This window comes from Erithacus rubecula, assembly GCF_903797595.1.
Source record: "Erithacus rubecula genome assembly, chromosome: 1".
NCBI classification, from domain to species: domain Eukaryota; kingdom Metazoa; phylum Chordata; class Aves; order Passeriformes; family Muscicapidae; genus Erithacus; species Erithacus rubecula.
In genome coordinates, this window is record NC_136658.1 from 99724708 (window position 1) to 99739439 (window position 14732).

The 14732-nt window shown below is 35.8% G+C and overlaps 1 protein-coding gene across 3 annotated transcripts in view; it reads left to right on the forward strand.

The window, feature by feature from the left end:
* POLA1 (DNA polymerase alpha 1, catalytic subunit) overlaps positions 1 to 14732 on the forward strand; it is a 187448-nt gene that overhangs the window by 75727 nt on the left and 96989 nt on the right. For all 3 annotated transcript variants that reach the window (XM_079311094.1, XM_079311095.1, XM_079311096.1), the window contains exons 32-34: positions 1154 to 1328; positions 8457 to 8635; positions 10348 to 10479. In XM_079311094.1, coding sequence (XP_079167220.1) covers positions 1154 to 1328; positions 8457 to 8635; positions 10348 to 10479 — 486 coding nt within the window. The remainder of the gene's footprint in view (positions 1 to 1153; positions 1329 to 8456; positions 8636 to 10347; positions 10480 to 14732) is intronic.

Sequence of the window (14732 nt, forward strand, 5' to 3'; positions counted from 1 at the left end):
TGTTCTGAATACTAAGTTGTCTGAAAGGAGTAGGAGGGACCAATGGCTTGCATTCTGTCTTTATTAGTGATGAGTTTTCAGTCCCTGGTTGCTGACCCTATTGAAACTCATCTTAAATGTAAAAATGAAGGTATCATGTATAAATGCATTAGTATAATTCTGCTGAAAAAAAGTCAAAAAAGAGCCTGTACTTAGCTAAAAAATCCCCCAAAACAGTTGTGGTACTTCTCCCCACCCTGCCCCATTCGTAAAGATGTTTACGTTTGTTATGGAATCTTGCTAAAATACTGCTTTAAGTTTTGCTCTAAGATTTTTGACATTAAAAATTAAATTTCCTAATGCAGTTGAGGAGTGGGATTATTATTCTACAGATTTAAATGAATTACGTTTTCCAAGAGTACTGTCCTTTTAGATCTGATACTTAATTCCTCCCTGTATGTTGTTTTCAATTTAGTTATTGCCTTCCTAAATTGAATTATTTTTCTCCTTATCTTCCTCTTTCAAGTTGGAGAAGAATGTAATGTATATTTTTACCTCTAAGTGGTGTTTCTCTATTGGCTTGAGATGTCACCATACATTTCTTGCATTATTTCTGAATATTTTAGAATTTCTTTCAAATCAACACTGTTGCCTCTGTTGTTTATTCATAATGCCAATGAGTGATGGTCCATTCTCTGACCATTCATTCTATTAGTTTCTTTATAGAATTAAAGAACATAAATTTCCTAGCAAAACGGATATAGTTTTGATGTCCACGACTTAGAATTTGCTTGTTGTGCAAAATGATAATGCTGGTTTAGTACAAAGTGAATCCAAAATGCATGCCCTCTGCGTATTTTTAACTGGGCTGATGGTTACAATGTGTTTTCATTGTGCATTTCAGAATTGACAGATGGGACTGTTTACTCTGTCTGCTCGTACTGATTTGCACGTGTAGGCTGCAATAATACAAGCTGGTTTTGCATTCTTGAACTTGCTGGTTGATGCCAGCATCAGCAATGCAGTTTTTTACTACTGCTGGATTTGTATTGGATGCATAATAAATCAACCAAAAGAGTGTGTAACAATTTTGCATTAAAATAATGCATAATATTTGAAGCATAATCCTTTGTATAGACTTTTTTCATACTTTTTTTTGTATGTGTCTCCTTAGGATGGATCAGATCTCAGTGCCAGCCAGCGAGCATACGCTCCAGAACAGTTAAAAAAGCAAGAAAATCTTAAAATTGATACTCAGTACTACCTGTCACAGCAAATACATCCAGTAGTTGCTAGAATATGTGAGCCTATAGAGGGAATTGATTCTGTTCTTATTGCAACATGGTTAGGTAAGTATTCTAAATTCAGTTTATTTGAAGAATTGCAAGATCCAAAGTGAGAGTTTTTAATGTATGTTTCTCAACAGAAATGCTTCCCCAGATCAGTCTTTTTACATTGAACAATAGCTTGTGTTACACAGCCTGTAGAAAGCAGCATGGACTCTAAATGTATTTATGGCTTCTGCAGAATAGTGTTTTTTTCAGAAGGTGATCATGACCATGAATTTAATCTTATAATGCTTTTTCAGAGTTGCAAAAACCTGCTTTTCAGAAATGACTGTACTATTGCATGTCTTTGAGATTTTCTTAAATTACTAAAGGAGTTCTGGGGTGTGCATCTGAACTAATGTATTTCCAGAGAGAAATGCTGGCATCTCTGGAATTTCCCAGGGAAAAAAAACAGTCATAATTACAATGAAAGAATACAAATTTTTACTAGGATGGAAGTGAAGACTTGATTGCTAGAACTGACTTAGTGGATAATAGAAGCATGAAATCTTAGTAACAGTTTTAACTGCTTCATATGAAGGAATTAAGTGGTCCCTAAACCAAGAAATGCTCTCAAAAAAATTTGACTAATGTTAGTGATCCATGAAATCAACAGTTTTAATTCAAAAGAGCAACAGGGAATTGCTCTTTTGTCTAATAATTAGAATTAGAGATTTTTCTGCCCAACTGTGATTGCCTTGTTGTTCTCTATTCCCTAGGCTTCTTACCTAGAAAATTTGTTAACAGTTCTGTTAGGTCTCTCTTCTTGAAAATGCTGTGCTCTGTGTGTGTATTCTTTTTAGTGTTGTGTCTTCCCCAAAAGTGATTAACCAACATACATGACTGATCTACTTGATAAACAGAAATTTTGTGATTTGTATCTCACATGTAGATAATTATTTTTAAAACTGTTGCTAAAAAGACATGAAAAAGTTTTAAATTTTTGCTGGCTAAGAAATTCTTGACACGACTGCCTTTTCTCTAGGAGAACTTCTTAGAGAGATGCACTGTATCAATTTAATAATCCCTTTGTGCTATGCCAGTGTCTATAAAATGTTCAGAGCTGCAGAAATAACTTTGTTCAGAATATCAGAATACTCAAAAGAAGAGTTAGTCATCAGCATTTTGTGTTCAGGTAAAGGAGGCAAAGATCCAGGATTTGGCCCATTAAAAATTACCTGGTAGCAGGTTGCCTCATGACTTTCACCTGTGTAACTGCATCTCTGTAGCTCCCTTGGTAACAGCTGATTAGCTTGGAGATTGTACTTAGAATGTGTGTGAGAAAGGTCCTGCCTTGTTTCTCAGGAAGGGGGGATGATAGCCATGAAGGATCTTAATCTCTTGAGACAGTTCTTGTAACATGCAGCTGTTTGCATGTCCATTTCTGAATTGTTGAGAAGGGGTTGAAGACAGAAATTCTGCTTTTTCTGAGTCAGCAAAGGTGTTTCTTAGAGGCATTTGATGTTGCCATGTGCCCTCAACAGCTCTCATGCTTTGGGGAGGTGTCAGTCCTGCTCCACACATGCAGGCTGACCACACAAATCATCCTGTTTATTATGTGGCAAGGCCTTGGAATCCAACTTTCCCTTGATGTCAAAGTCAACTGTGTGGTATGCCTGACTGAAAAGGTCAAGCACTGTTGGTTAGGTTGAAGAGGTTTAAAATAGGCAGCAAACTTCATTTAGGTTAAAGACAGGAATGATTTCTGAAGCTCATTTATTTTATCTGGCAAAAATTGTTAGTCTTGTAGAGTTAAGCTCAAATTCAGAGCTCTTATGCACAACAGGTTAGGATTTCAGAACAGACTGGCTCCCTTCAGATACCTAAATTAACTACCCTGATCTTAAGGACTCTGTGCCACTTGATATCACCTACTGTTTGCAAATGCCTGTGCTGCTTTTTGCACTGTAGTATGTTCCAGATGAAGATTTCTTTTATGGTCTGTAATAGCATCATGCAGCTTAGAGTTTATTAATAGCCCACAATTGTCAGTTTGAAAACCTGTGTGTATCTGTTACAGTCTTAGATCTGAAGTGTGTTCAGTTTGACCTTGCTGTACAGTCAAAATTTTACCACCTTACCTAGTTTTGTTTTCTTGGGAAAGCTTAAATTGAGCTTGAGGGTAAAGTCAGGTCTTTTTCAAGACTTCCGATCTGCTTAGATTTTCATATACAGCACTTGATCAGACCTATACATAAGTCATTGCAAGCTGAAGTTATCTTCCAGGGGTTTTTTAATGGTACTGGAGGCATAGTCAAGTGGTTTCCTTTCATAGAAGTCAAAAATCCTTTGTTAGATACAACAGAGTACAAACTTGAGTCACAACTTGTTAAAACAAGAAGATATGGAAACTGTTTATTGATCTGTGATGCTAAGTTGAGCTTTTTTACTTAGCATTTTTATCATGATATACACACAATTTCCCATTGTTTTTCCCATCTTGTTGCAAAAAGGCACGTTTTCCTGTTCTGAAGCATATATAAGCATCACATCTATGGGCCAAAACCCTGTTGCACTCTCATTATGTGTCTTCCTCCACTGATCAGATTTATTGTGTTATGTAGAATGTGTGTCTGGATAGGGAGAATGGTTGTAGAAAAAATTGTCTTGGCTGCATGTTTAACAGAATCTACAGTAATGCATATTTATAAGGTGAATGTTTCCTGTCATCCTGCTAGTCTGAGTAGATAAAATTGAACTCTGCTAGGGAAGCTTGGCTCAAAGTGCTGAGAAGTTCTTTGTTCTATCTGTGCTCTAAGCAAATAATTTTGAATTATTTTAGACACTGAAGAACAGGAGCAAATAATGCAACTTAAAATTGCAGAGAACCCCTTAACATCATATTTATTCACTATGGAATCAAGTTGAAAGCCCCCTTTTGTTTTGGGGCATTGGAGGACGTCTGCCTAGCATTTGAGAGATGGAAGTTCATTGTTCCCAAAAATGAGAACCTCATGGGCATACTCCTGCATTCACTCTCTTTGTCTTGAAGTTTCCGAGGAACTGCAGTGACAAGATGAGGATTGTCTCAGTTCATAAAACTAAATAAAGTGTGCAATCTGATCAGTTATATAATTTAATAAATCTGATCTTCCTAATTCTTGGAGACCTTACTTCATTCTTAAGATATTTATCTTTAAAACTGGAAGAACTATATGGCACAGCAATTTTCTTATTGTATTTCAAATAAGGGTTTTCTGTGAATATATAAGTACTGCTCCTTGCCTCAAAGAAAAGTTTGTATTTGTGTGTTGTCAGAAATAAGCAGATATTATGGAAGCAGAGTTCTATAACCATGGGACTTTTGTAGCTGTTCCTACATAGTGCTATTTGCTTCAAATGGTGGAAGTTGATTGCTGTCCTAGACAGTGTCATGATGTTCTGAAAGAGGTGTGTTCTGCTGCCTTGCAGAGGGATGTGCACACAGAGGGTGCTCTGCAGATTGCTTGGCATTGGGCATTTTTTAGGAAGGCTGTCTGATTGTAGGGAGTCAATACTGGGTCCTGATGAGGCTTGTCATTAGGAGTACTGCTCCCTGCTTTGACAGTGTCTATGTGCTACTGCTTCTTGCAAGGAAATCCACCAGCACCAAATATATTGGCTTGTTGTATTGTCTTTAAAAAAATTATTATTAGAGAATCGTTGAGGTTTCTTTAGGTGTGTAGCAGCTGCTCAGACAGACGTTCCATGCAGAAACCAGGAAGGATGCTCTCCTTGTGGCACGCAGAATTTACCTCAGGTTTTGATTTTTGTTGTTTTCCTCACATTAGGGAGTGAAGTGAAAGTGATGAAAATTAAGATTAAAGTTATGACGAACCTTCGTGATAATATGATAACTAGCCCTAGAGTGTGTGAACTTTGCTGTCTGGCTGGGTGTTTTGAGATGCTCCAACCCTGCTCAGGACCCGAGAACCGTTAAAGCGCGTTGGGTGCTCTGAATGAATAAAAGAAAGAGTAAAAATATGAATGAATAAAAGCACCAGCGCTAAGATGAATGACTAAAAGCAGCAGTACCGATATGAATGAATAAGCGAGCAGCCCCGGCCGGGCGGGCGGCCCCGGGCCCGCGGGCCCCGCTGCAGTGCGCGGCGCCGGCCGCGGGGTGGCAGCACCGGCTGCCGATTGCCGCCTCCCGCGCGGGCCCCGGGGAGCGGGGCGGGCGGGCCTGCCGCGGGCCGGGCACCTGCGGGGGGAACGGGGCCCGGGAACAGAACCCGGGAACAGCCACGGGAACGGACCCCGGGAACAGCCACGGGAACAGCCACGGGAACACACCCCCTGAACGGGGCCCGGCTCAGCCCCGGCCCCCGCACGGTGCCCGGCGCCGCTGTGCCCGCGGGGGGGAATGAAGCGCACAAACCATCCGCGGAAATGTTGCTAAAACACTGCGTTTGATAAAAATCTCTGACCGTGTTTTCAGGTTCTTGAGTGAACCGCTTTGCTTGCCTGTTAGTGAAGGTTTTGATAGTTCTATTAAATAATTCAGGAACAAGCCCCCGAACTTGGTTGTGTTAATTAGTTTGGTCAGGTTTGTAATGTTGCGGTGCTTTGTCCTGCATCCAGCCTTGTAGTTTTGGTGATGTGATAAAGCTTACCCGCAGTGCAGGTAATTTAATGATAGCCCTGAAGGCTTTTTCCTGTCAGAGAAAGTCGAAGTCCCTTTGATTTTTATTTTTTCTTGATGTCATGAGGGTAAAAAAAAAAAAAAAAAAAAAAAAAAAAAATTGTTCAAAGTTCACTGATTAGTCTCATCCTATTAATTTAAAAATTACCAAAACCAGATATTATTTTTATTCCACCACCCAATTAGATAGCCCCTGTTTTGTGTGCCAAGTGAAATAATGTGACCAGTTTGACCTGGTCTGAGAGGATCCCAGTTAGGGTACTGAAATGGATTAACTGAACCAACTAACTATTCCTGAAAGGAGATAATAGATAAAATAGTTCCCAATTCCACAAGATAATTAAGGTAGGCATGTTCTTTAAAAGCTTCATTTGTAGTCCCTTTTATTTCACTGTGGCTGTTTGCACACCAAAACTTAGATGTATGCTTAGTTCAGCACAATTTTTTTTTTGTTGTTGTTTTTTCCAGTCAAAACAGCTAAGAAAGTTCAGAGATAGGTGTGATCTAAATCATTGCAAATAATTTTTTTTTTCCGTTAAATTAATATTAAATGACCAGTATTTGCTGTCACTGGTTTTGACTAAATGTTGGAAAATTTCTGTTGTCTGAAGACCAGAATTTGTCTCCTTTTATCTTTTAGTGAGCTACTTTGCTCCATATTTGCCTTCTTGGAAATAGCCAAGGATTCCTAGCTAGCTGTAATGGTGTCTGTATCAGAAAGTTGGAATGATGTTTTTTCATTCCACTTCTGAACTCAGAATAAACTCAGGATTTTTGTTTTCACCATTACTTACATCCAACCTATTGCATACTTGATATTTTGCAAAATGGGACTACTGAACTGCACTTTCCTTTCTAATTTTTCTATCTACTACCTGTGTGCTGCAGATATACTATCAACCCTTTTACCGAAAAAAACCCCAAAAACAAACAAACAAAAAAAACTTCCTACAGTCTTTTTTGGGGGATACCATGTGTAATTAAGTGTAAAATTCACTATTAGCATTGTTTTTTGCTTTGTATGCCTTTTTAAAAATGAATAATGGAGAACTGTATTAAAAGTTTAGAAACCTCCTGAAGGTGAATTGTTACCTTTATGCATTGACATTGTTTTCTTTTGACAAAATTAGGAAGATGAATAAATTTTAGTGAAACCCATATCAAGAATTAAGTAAATTTATTTGGTAATGGATTTTTTCCTTGTGATTGAATTTAAGACTGCAACATAAAAATTCAGAATAGTGGTATTAAAGTCAAACATATCAAATCTTTTATGTAAAGACAGTCTATATCTGCCTGTATAACACAACTGTTTTATAAATGCAGTAATATTTGTGTAGTTTAACTGAATTTTGTTCCTCACCGTTGTCTATAAGTGTCACGGTGCAGCTATCATAAGGTGAAGCTTCACTTTCTATTTGCAATCTTTGTTACATTTCTTATAGGAGTTATTACATTTTAAACTGAAATTTATATGGGATATGGTTGAATACATGATAATCTGTTACTTGGTTTAATGTCTGTTAAAAATGTATGTTAAAGTGCTTCTCTGATCTTTTTGTTTTACTACTAAAACATAGTTTTCTGAAGATTTTCTCCTACGTGCTCATTTGATTAATTTTTTTTCCCCAACATGTATTTTTTCTGAAAGTTAACAAAAAAAACCCTGTAAATGAGATGCATGGACTTCTAAAATGTTGCACATGACAAAGGATGACAAAACTTGAGGATTTTTATTAAGTTTACTTTGGCAGTCTTATTCCTAGAACAGTGAACTTCGTGCTTGCTTGCTTATTTACTTATTTGTGGTTGAATCAGTATTTCTGGGATCTCTTTTGTGTATTTATTTGTTTAAAATCTTGAGTTCTGGCAATCAAAAATAAAGCACTTTGTCTCCAGCGCTGCGGTTTTAAATGCTGCTGCTGAATTTTAACCACTGCATTAGATTGAAACCTCCATGCTGTTAACCACTGAGCCAAAATGAAATCGACCACTGCATTGAAATCAGAGTTGGCAGTTGTGTACGGACTTGAAGGAGTTGGTAATAGCAGTGCACCCGCGTTTCTTTAATGGGGTTTTTATTCTCTGCTTTAGGTTTTAATGGTGCCATTTTGATTTAAAGACTGTTTCTTAATAATGATGCACATTTTTATTGAAATATTTTCAATGTAACTTAAGGAGAAAATAACAATAAAGCTATCCGTTAGGAGTGGTTTCCTCAGAAACAAAATGTTCTCTTGCATACTCCCATGATAATGCAGTGTGCTTGTTTTATTTATAAAGCAATCTTGTGTAAGAAGATAAGTAAGATGATTTCTTCATGTCTCGTGAACCTTTGTTCATGGTTAAAAATTGTAGAATGTATTTATGTTTTATAGAGGAAGTTTTGCTAAGGAGAGATTTTCAGCTTCTGAATTTACATTTTGTAACTTTCTTTTGAATCTGCTTCACCAAGCAGATGAAAAATAAGCCTGCTTGCATGGTTGACCTCTTAGTCTTTTGAAATTTTTGTTTCTTATTAATAGGACTGGATCCCTCCCAATTCAGAGTCCATCACCATTACCATAAAGATGAGAATGATGCCTTGGTTGGTGGCCCAGCTCAGCTCACTGATGAGGAGAAATATAGGGATTGTGAAAGATTCAAGTTTTGCTGCCTCAAATGCGGAACAGAAAATATTTATGACAATGTCTTTGATGGTTCGGTTAGTTGGTTTTTTTATTTGTTCCGTTTCTGTTCATTGGTGAGAGAGAAAAATGCTTGTAAAGAGAACAGCTTTTCAGACAGGATTCATGTGATGTAGGAGAAGATACCATATTGTTTCAGTTCTGCTATTTATAGCTTTGCAGCAGATAATTGCTGATAGGATAGTACTGAAATATTTTTGCATTTCAGCTGTGTCGTCTTGCAGAACATGTGAAATTATCTGGCTTCATTAATCTGTTTGCCCACAGTCATGAATGATTGTTGCTGTTACTTTTTAAAAGAATCCTTATCTTAACACCTTAGTAACTTCCAGTTCACTATTTAATAAAACTTTTGTAAGGCAATGGCAGTTTCTTATCCTAAATCATATTAATTGGAACAAAGTACTTTTTAAAGTTCTGTTTATCTTGCTATATCCCACCTCCCTTCTTGACAGTAAGGTTTTTCTATGTTATCTTTCCTTCTGTCTCTGTGAATTGAATAAAAAGTCACAGGGGTACATTCTTGTTGAGAAGTTCTGCCAAAAAATGTATCTCTGACCTTGTATCACAACTTGAAGTAGGGCCAAGTATTTAACTCTACAGCATGTTATGTATGTATTAGTCATCAGCAAATTAGCGAGCTTCAGAGCAGTGAAAACCTTGAAACTGAAAGCAAATAAATCTTTTATCTAAATTAAAAGTAATTATTTTAAGTTAATTTGGACAAACAGCAGATGTTTTGCATTTTTTGAATCAAAATAAAACGGTCTTTGGAAGCATGTAAGAGGAAAAGACACACAAATTGAGTGATACTTTGTGAATCCTTGACTTTTGTTCATTGCAGCTGTAAATAAGACATTTAATTGCATGTAGATTTGACAAGTTGCAGATGGGCTAACTGGAGAGGAGTGGATGTCAAACTCCTTAAAAACATATATCTAGCACTAAACAACAGAAGAAATCCTGAAACCACGCCAAAAATCGCCTCTATTTCACCTGGAATTAATAATTGTTGTGAGTGGGAGTTTAGCCCAGATGGCTCACAAGAGCTAAGTCTTACCTTGAAAGAAAGTTTTCTGAAAATTGTGTGACTTTCCAGCCTACCAGACTGGTGTTATATTAGTGAGAATTCCACAAACTTCATTTTAGCTCTGCAAACAACACTTCCGGGTCCTGAAATTTTAATTCAGGCGTTCAGATTTTGAAAATAAGGGAATGAGATGGTGCGAAAGAGTAGAGCTGTTCTTTGAACTTGGAGAAAACAAAATATGATAATGTGATTTTTCTTTAATCGACAGCCCTGTTGGTAATTTCATAATTAATATCTGTAAGGTTCATTTAAAAGTTCTGATCAGTAGACTGAGGCAGAAGCTTGTCTCTGATAAAACAGTAAACCTATTTTTTTGGGTGGAGATGGGGGGAAGCATGATTTGTCCACCGGTCTCTTTTTTTTTTTTTTTTTTTTTTATTCAACATCTCTTTATGAATTATTAACTTAGTAGTATGTTCTCTAAAAGAGCTTTGTTTAAGAACAGAATGAAAATATCTCTGCCCTGCAGTTTTCCCATATGGGTTTGGCCAGCCATGATAGGAAGAAAGAAAGCCCAGATATTATGGACCCTTTAAGACTGTTACTTTTAAAAGTATATATATTATGTCTAAACTCCAGTGGTAGCTTCTCCTTCCATCATCTGTCTTAGTGATGCTGTTTTTACACTTCTGTTTTCAGGGGCGATTTATTGAACCCAGCTTGCAAAGGTGCAGCAAGACAGAATGTGAGGAGCCTCCTTACAGCTATGTGGTTCAAATGGACAACAAGTTACTCTTGGATATCAGACGCTACCTCAAAAAATACTACAGTGTAAGTATGCAGAAAATACTCTGCCATATGAAATGAGTCTGTTAAGTAGTGCTCAGTTTTTAGTGACTCTCATGCTACCTTTAATTTTTGTATATTGAAGGTAGTAGCATTCAGCATCAACCCCCAACTTTCTGAAAACAAAACAAATCAGTGAATTTAAAAAATCATTTAGAATGTTTGTTTTCAGTTTAGCCTCAAGGAAGTTAGATATATTTACATTTTTGTAACTGCATGTGTCAGCATTATTACAGATGCAGTAGCTCTCTGTTTTCCAGCTTTTTAGCCAGAGTGCATTATCTCAATTTTAGGAAAATCTGTGAAGTCTTTTAAATATGTAGATATCAGTTTCTCATGTACTTGAAACATGATTCTCTTTCTTCAATTCAAATTGATACATACTAGCTTACACCGTGAAAAGGGAACCCAAATATAGCTCTGTAAAAATTCTTTGAAGGACTGTAGGAAGGGAAATCCTATGATCTTTCTTAATAATGATTGGGAAGGGGGAAAAAGTGAGGAGAAAGATGGGTAGTCAGTTAAATTGATGTAATTATCTTTTTTTTTTTTTTTTGGAGGGTAGTGCAAGAAATACAGAGTGCCAATGGTAGTGGTTGGCTTTGTATGGCATTGTGGGTAAAAAGGTGTAGTATTTAAAATTCCTATCTTTTCACTCTCCAGAATTAGGACAAAACCCACTGTGCTTTTTAACTTATATCAATATGTTTGCATTTCTAATATGCAAGAGGTATCATATTTTGTGACTTGACACCTAGTTATTTTGGTCAAATTTTCATTGAGAATCTCATGCTATTGCCTGCCTGTTTGTTTTGATTGTCCAACATTGCCTTCTTACACAGCTGCAGAATGGGCATAAATTTTGAAGACATTTATAACCTTTGTGTGCTCTTAATTTTTGATACACCCAAAATATACCAAATTTGAGCAATGCATTTAATTTGTTGTGTGTTTTCTTAAGTATTACAGAATTCTTTTGCAAACAGCAGCTACAATACTAAGAATTATTACTGTGGTTTAATACTAAGTGTAAGTGTATTAAAGTGTACATTTTATGTTATCTTTTTTCTGTACTAGTTCTTACTGCAATTATAGGTGAGTGTTTTCAAACTCTCTTCTTAAAGCATAATAATTTCTGAAGGTAAAAGTGCTTCTTTTGAAAATCTTTGTATCAAAAGGAGCACAGAACTTTTTAAGGCTGTTTAAATTCAAGTGTTATTTCACAAGGTGGAGATAGATTGCTTCTTTCCATGGAAGTTAAAAATGACTTGGACAGGTGAAGTCACCAAAATGTGAGATCTCATGTTACTTTACTGCAAAGTCCGACTGTCTACCAAATTGTTCTTATATTAAAGTGCTATTAAATAATGGGTCTAAGGAATATGTTTACATCAACTCTTTTTTGTATGAAAATTGCTTTTGAGATTTAATGTACATGCATAATGATAGTAGACAGTGCCACATGCTAAATAAGGTCAGGCATATCAAGTGTTTGAAAACACATGCAGAAGATATGCAGTAGATAACTTGTATGACAAAAGATGCCTTTAAGGGCAGGAGAGATTCTTACTGCTGATAAGCATAAAAAGTGATGTCTTGTTCTGTTCTGTTTTTATTTTGGTTGGTTGTCTTCTTTTAAGACCAGACTATGAACCAAACTGTAATGTTTGAATATCAAACATTGTAATTTGCTTACATAAATCTATTAAGTTTCTTACTACGTGGTATATTGGATAATTAAGATAATTAAAAAGAAAATTATTTGTCCATGTAAGTATGCACTTCAGGTGTTTTGGTAGTGAAAAATTTATTTTAAACCAGTTAGCTATAATAAGGTTTAAAACTATTTTTTGACTGTGGAATATATTCAGATCTTGGAAATGTGAGATTAATTTCCAGATTGCACATTAATTTTCTTTTTACAAAAGGGCTTTTCATGGAGTTGGGCAAGAAAACTTTTTGTCTTGTTAGCTCCTAGAAAATCAGGTGCTGAGACATTTAGTTTATTCCTTTCATCCAGTACTTGTAGTGACTGTATAACAGCTGGAGTTGAAATTCATCAAATGGGTGTTTGCACTAATATATATAATCCTATAAGCTATAAAGACACACCCAGAAGTATTATGGCAAAGACCTGACTGAACAAAACATTTAATGAAACTTTCATCCTCTTATTAAACAATCTTCTGTTGTAATAATTGCATCTGAAAGGCACAGAAATACCAATTTGTAAGGCTCAAATATATTGTCACTCCATTTAATTTTTTTAGATATTATTTTATTTATATATTCGTCAAATGGCACGTAATACAAAAACTTAAAATGTGAAAATGTGGTTTTTAACCTGTAAATAATGAGCTGCCTTTTATGAAGACAGCCCTATCAAGTGCCTTTCAGCCTGATCCACGCTCACTGAGATGAATAAGTGTACTGTTTTTTCAGTGAGCTTTGAATCAGATTCTTTTTTAAGTGTTCAAGATGTTGCTTGTTTTTTCCTTTAGTCTATTGAAATACTTTTATATGTGGCTGTATAAACTTAGATGCAGGGAGAAGTGCCATAAAATCTAAAAGTAGAATATCTACTTGCCCTTTTTGGCACATGAAACTGTGTTAAGTAAATAAATACAATAATGATATAATACATTCCTTTAAAAAGATGCAAATGTAAGTGCATAAATAGAATTTTGTGAGCCTGCTGCAATCCCATTGTTTTTGTAAATTACTTGCCTTTATATGAAAATATCTGCTTCGGCAATAGTTTTTTGCTATTGAACATTGAAATGTTTTATATTTGACTCCCAAAACATATCTACCACTGCTGCAGTATTTACAGATTTCTTAATGGCATTAGCAATATCCATTTTGATAATCTTACTCTTAAATGTAAATATATTTTAAAATGACATGGAAAGATGTTATTTCTTCTCAGAAATGCATTTATTCTATGAGAGATTGATCCTGTTGTGTGCTTTTTTTTTTTTTTTTAATTCTGCTTCAGAAGAGCAAATAGATGAAAAGAGAGAAACGCTAGCTAATCTAAATTGGGAAATGAAGAGGGCTTTTTTAAGCATGAAAATTTCATCATCTTGTCAGCTGGCAGAATGCCTGCTGTGTGGATTCACAAAGGCTAAGAATTACACTTTCATGAAATTTTCCTCACTAACTGCCCTGGTTAATTTGAAAGATAACCCACTGTTCTAATTCATTCCTCAATTGGGCGGTGCAGGTTTTATCTTTGATCTGACAAAGCATTTGTGTTAATCGTTTTGGCCCTCTACTAGACACTCTTGGGATTGTGCTTTTACAATAAATGTGTCTGTGATAGCTCTTTAGTCTATTATACTTACAATAGATCCATAGAACTGGTAATTAATTCTGTACTGCTTTGGAAATGGGGAAGAATAGGTGTAGCTCTGTCAAGTGCTGCTGGGAAGTTTGTTTAGCTAGTTCATTTTTGAAGTGTTACCCTCAGCCATCAATGAAACATCCATGCTAGGGGAATGGGAAAAAGCTGAAATATGCAAGCATAAATGGAAAAACTGACCAACTTTTTTGCTTAAACAGGGTGTAATTTAATTTATAATAAGTGGATTTAATTATTACAATGGAACCTGTTTTGTGTTTCTCACTGGAATATTCAAATGCTCATTTTTGAACACATAGTAAACAAGTGCCAGTTCTTAGATCCCCTTTTAAAAAGCCCTGTAAAAGTCAGTATTCATGACAATTAAATGAATCCCATATCTTATACAGCTGTTGAGGCGTTAGTTTTGCCAACTACAAAGAATTGAATAAAAGCCCCCAGTATCTTGCATATGCCATTTGAGCAGTAGCAAAATTCATACAGGACTGGTTGGACTTGGAAGCTGGTGTCCCTGAAGGAGCAGGTTTTAAATCTTTTTTTGGTTTGTTTTTTAATACACTTATACACCTGTGGTATTATTAATAGTATTTTTATAGGCTAAAATCTGCTTTTATATAAATACTCTTTCTATGCTGTCTGATTAATAATGTGTGGCATCTGTAGAACTTTGTATGTTTTTAAAAACATATAAAATGCTGTGAACTTTAATAGGGTTTTTAAAAAAATCTTGGTCCAGCCTGTATTGTACTGTTTTTGTTTTACAGTCTTTTTCTACTGGACTACTGTAACCCACAGGCAGAAGTGAGTTTGAAGGCTATTGAACACTGCTAAATAACTTTATACTGTTCAGCTGTGAAAATTCAGTGTTCAATAG